The 8,137-nt window shown below is 45.2% G+C and overlaps 1 protein-coding gene across 1 annotated transcript; it reads left to right on the top strand.

Annotated features, from left to right (window-relative positions):
• Positions 1-397: 397 nt before the first annotated feature.
• LOC134357010 (zinc finger protein 229-like) lies at positions 398-7,264 on the top strand. Its single transcript, XM_063068314.1, has 2 exons — positions 398-490; positions 3,700-7,264. The coding sequence occupies exon 2, from the start codon at positions 4,099-4,101 to the stop codon at positions 5,554-5,556; it is 1,458 nt and encodes a 485-aa protein (XP_062924384.1). The 5' UTR covers positions 398-490; positions 3,700-4,098; the 3' UTR covers positions 5,557-7,264.
• The last annotated feature ends 873 nt before the right edge of the window (positions 7,265-8,137 follow it).

Below are 8,137 nucleotides of genomic sequence, written 5' to 3'. Positions count from 1 at the left end.
GTCGGGCAGCCAATGTGGAGAGGAATAAATAGACAACGTTCAGACCGAGCTCCTTCAGAAGGTTTAGACTGTGTACTCCTCTGCTTAGTTGCTGCCGACACTTCAGAGTTAGTCCAGCATTTTGCGTGTGTGCTTCTCTGTGTTTCCTGCAACTGCAGAATCTCTTGTGTTTTATATCTGCATTTGTAAGGGGATTGTACTTTGGCATTAGATACACGGAATCCCTGTTGATATTGAGTATATTGTTTATGGGAGCCGCTTTCTGCATTAAAAGAGCTGCTGAGTTTCCTATACAAAAAAACTGATGTATGGACATGGAACCGGGGCTGGCAGAAGCCTTTAATGGCACCGTGATTACCCATAAAGCGCTGCGTTACAAATTTCGCCGTCACCGAAGCACCGATCAAATGCGCAGGCGTCAGGGTTGTTGACGTTCCCGAGAATCGCGCATGCGCGCAGTACATAAAAGGCCTGGACAGGATCATTGCAGGTAGGAGAAGGTGTCTGGGTGGATGTTTTCAACACCGACTGAGGGACAATTTCTGTGGCTGCAGAATCCGTGGCCCTCAATCCCGGGACTGTCCTGCTCTCTTCCCTCTCTCTCAGCCCCACGTTCCGTACACGGGCCCCGGGGAGCTTCCGGCTGACGAGGGAATGGGAACCGATGGATCTGTCAGACAGAGCTGAGCTCCAGCTGTCTAAATGCAAGGATTAGGAACTCGGAACAGGACAGCAAAATCTTTCAATCAGCGGTTGAGAAAATCACCTTTGTTCTTCCTCCCATCGCATCTGCAGATGTTGAAAATCCAGCAATTTGTGTGTGTTGCTTGTTCTACCTCCTCTTGTTCTGGATTTTTCTACCCGTGAGGACATGTTTTGACTCATTCTCTCTGGGAGGAAAACGATATCAAACACCTTTGCCCGGGCAACAAGTAGCTTTCACATCACAAATGTGCCAGACTCCAATGAGACAGACGACTGCCGTTCCCTTTATATTCATTGGCATTGCCATCAATGAGTTCACCACCGGTAGTCACTTGGGGGAGGGTTGAGGGGAAATGTTTATGTACGATACAAAAACTGGTGTTAGCTGTGTGTATTGTGGCGATGCAAAAGTTGCTGGAGAATTTGCAAGTGGGAGGAAGTGGAGTTATTTTTGGAAATCTGACTTTTTTAAGCGTCATTTAGCAAACAAATCACATATGCACGGTGTGCAAAAGCTCTGGCGAATAAATCTTTCACTACCCGCTACACTGGGTTGTCACTGGGTAAAAAAATGCACAATATAAGCTTTATGTGCACACTGGTCATTACAAATTAGAGGGGACATTGGTGGGAAGGTGGGGAGACCTCCAGTGACCCTGATGCCCTCACCTACAAGATGTGCATCCAGATGCAGCTTGTAACCGTGCAATTTAAGGATTTGGAGCTTGAAATGGATGAATTCCGGATCATCCAGGAGTTGGAGGGGGTGATAGATATGATATGAGGAGAGGTGAGTTACATTCAAGGTGCAGGACACAGGAAACTGGGAGAGAGTCAGGAAGGGGAATGAGGTTAAATAGCCATCACAGTGTACTCTTGTGGCCATCCCACACAACAACAGGTGGACCACTTTAGAAACTGCTGGGGGGGGATTACCTGGCAGAGGAAAGTCAAAGGGGTGACGGGGGATTCGTTAGGGGAACAGAACAAGAGGGGACTAATATCCTAGTGGTAAGGCTTGCTAGTGCTAGTGTGGGCGGAGGGGGTGATGTGGTTAAAATAAATTGCAGGGAGAATGGGAGCCAGAATGACAGAAAAGATAGTTGAGAGGGTGAACTCAGTTGAATTGAATTTAGTTTATTACATACATTCTTCATATTCATGAGGAGTAGAAATCTTTACATTACGTCTCTGTCTAAATGCGCAATGTGAAATTTATAGTAATTTATAATAGATAGTTTGTACATAGGACAGTCAATATAACATAGTAGTACAATTGTATCAGCATGAATTAATCAGTCTGATGGCCTGGTAGAAGGTGATGTCCTGGTCCCTGTTGGTCCTTTTGCTGTGGTACCGTTTCCTGGACGGTAGCAGCAGGAACAGTTTGTGGTTCTGGTGATCAGGTCCCCGATATCCTTTGGGCCCTTTTTTCACACCTGTCTCTGTAAATGTCTGGAATAGTGGGAAGTTCACACTACAGATGTGCTGGGCTGTCCGCACCACTCTCTGCAGGGTCCTGTGATTAACGGAAGTATAGTTCCCATACCAGGCAGTGATGCAGCCAGTCAGGATGCTCTCAATTGTGCCCCTGTAGAAAGTTCTTAGGATTTGGGGCCCCATCCCAAACTTCTTCAACTGTCTGAGGTGAAAGAGGTGCTGCTGTGCTCTTTTCACAACACAGCTTGTATGTACAGACCATGTGAGATCTTTGGTGATGTTTATGCCGAGGAACTTAAAGCTGTTCACCCTCTCAACCCCAGATCTATTGATGTCAATTGGGGTTAGCCTGTCTCCATTCCTCCTGTAGTCCACAACCAGCTCCTTTGTTTTTGTGACAATGGCGGAGAGGTTGTTTTCTTGACACCAGTCAGATGTTATTCGGACCTCAGACAGAGTCAGCAATCAAATGGCTGAGCATGGTGCAATGAATGTGCTCAACTGTGCATATCACAATGCAAGAAGTATCATAGGAAACCCAGATGAGCTCAGGACAGGGAATTATGATATTGTAGCCATTATTGGGACTTGGTTGCACCTAACAGTCTGATGGATTTAGAGAAACAAATTTGTAGAGAGATTGCAGACCATGCCAAGAAACAAAGGTTGATTCAGTAAGTGATTTTTACTTTCCATATATTGACTGGGACTCCCAAACTGTAAAAGGACTAGATGGAGTAGAGTTTGTCAAATGTACCCTTAATCAGTACGTAGAATTCCTGACGTAGAATTTTGCAGTAAGCTGTTAGGAAATGATCCAGGGCTGGTGACAGAAATTAGTGATCATAATGCCATGAGATTCAAAGTAAATATGGAATAAGAGAGGTCTGGACCACGGATAGGATCCAGACCTCTTTTTTCAACCTCAGTGGAAAAAACTGCTTGCATTTACCCTATTTATACCCTCATAATTTAGTAGACTTCTAACAAATCCTCAAAGCAATGTATAATTTCCTTGTTTATGTGTGGATCCTTTTTTAGATGTATAAGATGATGAGGGGCATTGATCATGTGGATAGCCAGAAGTTTTTCCCCTGGGCTGAAATGGCTAATACTAGGGGCCATAGTGTTAGGATGCTTGGAAATAGATACCGAGGGGATGTCAGGGGTAAGTTTTTTACACAGAGAGTGGTGGGTGCGTGGAATGCACTGCCGGCTATTTGTGTGAGAGTGTTTCAGTTACTGTGGAGCCAGGAACCCATGCAGCTCAGTGGGAACAGGGAATAATACCAATGCAGAGAGTCAGACTGAGCCAGGTCACAGATTGGAGATGGCAGAAATGCCCCATTCTTATAGAGACAGGAAGAGCATCAGAGAATTTGATGGTCATTCCAGATACCAGCACTGTGCCCAGTTAGAAGATGATTTCTCTCTCCAACTTGGGTTGAACCTCACTGTAACAGTGTGATGCTAGATCACACCTTGACAAATCAAGTGATCTTGTGTAAAATGTTGTCTTACATCCACTGATGGATTTTGTAAATCTTTTTGCAGGTTAAAAATGACAAGGAATTTGTCTACGGGAATCTCGAACACAACACACCAGCTGTCTCTGTCCAGATATTTAAGAAGTGGAGCAAGAGATTCGCTCGATCATCCTTCCTGCTCGGACTGTGGGGAGGGATTCACTAGCTCATCTGACCGATTGACACGCCTGTCATTTCACACAGTGGGAAACCCATTCATCTGCTCAGACTGTGGGAACAGATTCAGTCAGTCTTCTCAACTGAAGGTACATCAATAAGTTCACACTGGGCAAGGCCATTCATCTGTTCTGTGGGTAAGAAGGGATTCAGTCGGTCCCACATGTGGACACACCAGTCCGTTCACACTGGGCAGAGGCTGGTCATCTGCTGAATTTGTGGGGAAGGATTCACTCTGTCATCTGGCCTAATGGCTCACCAGCAAGTTCACACCGGGGAGAAGCCGTTCTCCTGCTCGGACTGTGGGAAGGGATTCACTAAGTCATCTCACCTACTGAGACAACAGTCAGTTCACACTGGGGAGCGGCCGTTCACCTGCTCGGACTGTGGGAAGGGATTCACTCGGTCTTCCACCTTAATGGCTCACCAGCGAGTTCACACTGGAGAGAGGCCGTTCACCTGCTCAGACTGTGGGAAGGGATTCACTTGGTCATCCCAATTGAAGGTACATCAGCGAGTTCACACTGGGGAGAGGCCGTTCACCTGCTCGGACTGTGGGAAGGGATTCACTTGCTCATCCCAACTGAAGGTACATCAGCAAGTTCACACTGGAGAGAGGCCATTCACCTGCTCAGTCTGTGGGAAAGGATTCACTTGGTCATCCCACCTACTGGTACATCAGTCAGTTCACACTGGGGAGAGGCCATTCACCTGCTCAGTGTGTGGGAAGGGATTCACTTGCTCATCCCAACTGAAGGTACATCAGCGAGTTCACACTGGAGAGAGGCCGTTCATCTGCTCAGACTGCGGGAAGGGATTCACTCAGTCATCCCACCTACAAGCACACCGATCAGTTCACACTGGGGAGCGGCCGTTTACCTGCTCAGACTGCGGGAAGGGATTCACTCGGTCATCCGACCTGCTGGTTCACAAGTCAGTTCACAGTGGGGAAAGGCAATTCACCTGCTCAGTCTGTGGGAAGGGTTTCACTTGCTCATCCCAACTGAAGGTACATCAGCGAGTTCACACTGGGGAGAGGCCGTTCACCTGCTCAGACTGTGGGAAGGGATTCACTCAGTCATCCCACCTACAAGCACACCGGTCAGTTCATACTGGGGAGCGGCCATTCACCTGCTCTGACTGCGGGAAGAGATTCACTCGGTCATCTGACCTACAAGCACACCGGTCAGTTCACACTGGGGAGCGGCCATTCACCTGCTCAGACTGTGGGAAGGGATTCACTTGCTCATCCCAACTGAAGGTACATCAGCGATTTCACACTGGGGAGAGGCCTTTCACCTGCTCAGACTGTGGGAAGGGATTCACTTGCTCATCTAAACTGAAGATACATCAGCGAGTTCACACCGGAGAGAGGCCGTTCACCTGCTCAGACTGCGGGAAGGGATTCACTCAGTCATCCCACCTACAAGCACACCGGTCAGTTCACACTGGGGAGCGGCCATTCACCTGCTCAGAATGTGGGAAAGGATTCACTCGGTCATCTGACCTACTGGTACACCAGTCAGTTCACACTGGGGAGAGGCCATTTACCTGCTCAGTCTGTGGGAAGGGATTCACTTGCTCATCCCAACTGAAGGTACATCAGCGAGTTCACACTGGGGAGAGGCCGTTCACCTGCTCAGTGTGTGGGAAGGGATTCACTCTGTCATCTCGCCTACTGACACACCAGTCAGTTCACTCAAGGTAGAGGCCATTCACCTGCTCAGATTTTGGGAAGAGATTCTCTCAGTCAAATCAACCAAATGTGCATCATTAAGTTCACACTGGGGAGAAGCTGTTCACCTGCTGTGAATGTGGGAAGCGATTCACTCAGTCATCTAACCTTATGTAACTCTGGCTTTGGCTGGCAGCTTAATATAGGGGGTGATAGCCCCCCAGCCCGGCCAAACTTAAGATATCTCATTTGGGTGGATGCGTGATGTGTCCCCTGTTACAAATCAGTACCCCAAAATAACAAATGGTACACAATATGTGATTAAACAATTAAGATTTATAATTCTTACTTTGACTATATGGTTAGTAAAGAAAAGAAAAAGAAAAATGGCCCACTGTCTCCATTCACGTCTTCTCATCTCTGCCCAGCTAAAGAACAACAAAATCTCTCTTCCAGACACACAAGAAAAAATATTTCTGTCATTGGATAGCCCCGCAGTCCAAAACCCTGTTATCTCTAGTCGTAACCTAGACATTGCTGCTACAGAGAAACCATTACTTTGGCAGTGAAACATTGCAGAGAGGCCATTACATTAGCAGTGAATCCTTACAGCATTTTACACTTGTGACACACTACCAGGTTCACACTGGGGAGAAAGTTTCAATAAGCTGCATGCTGGATATTTCTCCATCACCGTGCTGAATGCAATTTCGAGAGTGACTGTCGGTGCTGAACTCTGCAATTATTGCTGCTGCTCACCACACCCAGTTCTGCACCCTGGTCACTGGGCATGGGAGGAGTTTCTTCTGCTGCATATTCACCTTTAATGGGACTGGTGTTTAATATTCTGGATCTGAGACAAATAAATCAGTTCTATTTTAAACTCTGTCCAGTACTTAGTGAATTTATAACACAACTAGTGTACAGTAGAGAGTCAACTCAGACCGGCTGAGTTTGTCTTTTAAAGCAAGATTTTGGTGAATGATATTTGCCACTTTATTGTACCTGCATAAGTAATCAAATTGAGTTAATCTGCTGCAGGATCCTGGAATGTGTTGGATTGTGTCTGGTTTCTCTTGGCATTTTCTGCATTTATTGCCTGGTTTGTTTGTATTGTGTACATTGTTGATTTTTTTTTTCTTTTTGTTAACCACCTTGTCCTGTATTTCTGCAAGGAACCCCTATGTTTCTGCGAAGAGGTCTCCAACTCTCAGTCAGGTGCTCAATGCTTCCTTGTCACCATCTCGTCTGCTCAGATCATTGGGATGTCTCCCATGGAGGGTCATACTCATTCCACTGGTTAATGTTTTCTTCCATAGTGATGATTCATTTTTCTGAGTTGGCCTCTCATTTAAGTTTTCTGGTCTGTATTTCTTATCAGGATTACTGTTGTCTGATTTTTTTTCACGTGTTATTTCTCTTCCACCTTCTGTCCAAGGTAGTGTTAATCTATGAGTGTAAATAGTCTTTTCTAAAGTTTTCTAATGTTCTTGTTTATCTTTGTAAATTTTACTGATTGAAATGGGACAAAGATATTTTCATTAGAAAAGTCAATGTCTGTATTGATGCCAGAGTTTATTGCCTTTGTTGTATTTGTTAAATATTGAGCTCTGTTTGGCAGGTTTTTTAACTAAATTTTGTCAAAAGTTTTCCCTATTTCGCACTACTTTCTGTTTTCTTTGCTTGTTGGTATTCCAGATACTTAGGTATCAAGAATCCCGATGAAGGGTCTTGCCCGAAATGTTGATTCTCATCCATAGATGCTGCCTGACATGCTGAGCTCCTCCAGCACTTTGTGTGCAGTTCTCCAGATTTCTAGCACCTGCAGGTCCTCTTGTTTCCCAGATATTTATGTTTCTGAAAGACTAAGCCAAGAACAAGCTGGTAGTGGGTTTGTGTGGCTCTGTTGGTAAAATCTTAAATAAAATCATTAGAAAGAGGTGGCATAGGGTTGGAACGTGTACAATCTGTGGGTAGAATTAAGAAACAGCAAATGTAAAATAAATCCTTGTTGGGAATTGTATAGAGACCCCCAAACAGTAGTAAGTATGTGGTCCACAAATTAAAATGGGAGGTTAGGATGGTGTTGGTGTCAAGAGGAGGAATTCCCAGAATGCCTTCAAGATGATTTTTAGAGCAGCTTGTGATTGAGCCCACTTGGGGATCAGCTATTCTGGATTGGGTGTTGTAATGATCCGGAATTAATTAGGTCACTTAAGTTCAAAGAACCCTTAGGGGCAAATGATCTTAATATGATCAAATTCACCCTGACATTAGAGAAGGAGAAGCTAAAGTCAGATGTGGAAAAAAGAGAATTAGAGAGGCATGAGAGAAAAATTGGTCAAAATTGATTTGAGAAGAAAACGGGCAGGGATGAAAACAGAGCAGCAATGGCTGGAATTTCTGGAAGCAATTCGGAAGGCACAGGGCATATACGTTACAAAGAGGAAGTAGTATTCTAAAGGTATGGTGACAAAACCGTGGCTGATAAGAAAAATCAAAGAGAGGACATAGAGCAAAAATTACTAGGAAGTTAGAGGATTGGAAAGCAGGAGACAGCTCAAGAAAACACAGGAGAGACAAGATGAAAACTTAAGGTCAATAACACCAAGTA

The sequence above is a fragment of the Mobula hypostoma genome, chromosome 15 (genome assembly GCF_963921235.1).
Source record: "Mobula hypostoma chromosome 15, sMobHyp1.1, whole genome shotgun sequence".
In the NCBI taxonomy this organism is placed as follows: domain Eukaryota; kingdom Metazoa; phylum Chordata; class Chondrichthyes; order Myliobatiformes; family Myliobatidae; genus Mobula; species Mobula hypostoma.
The sequence above is the reverse complement of the archived record's forward strand: the minus strand, read 5'-3'. Positions and strand labels throughout refer to the sequence as shown.

Excerpts from the sequence above, each read along its gene's own strand:
- LOC134357010 (XM_063068314.1), top strand. The coding sequence starts at position 4,099 with ATGGCTCACCAGCAAGTTCACACCGGGGAGAAGCCGTTCTCCTGCTCG.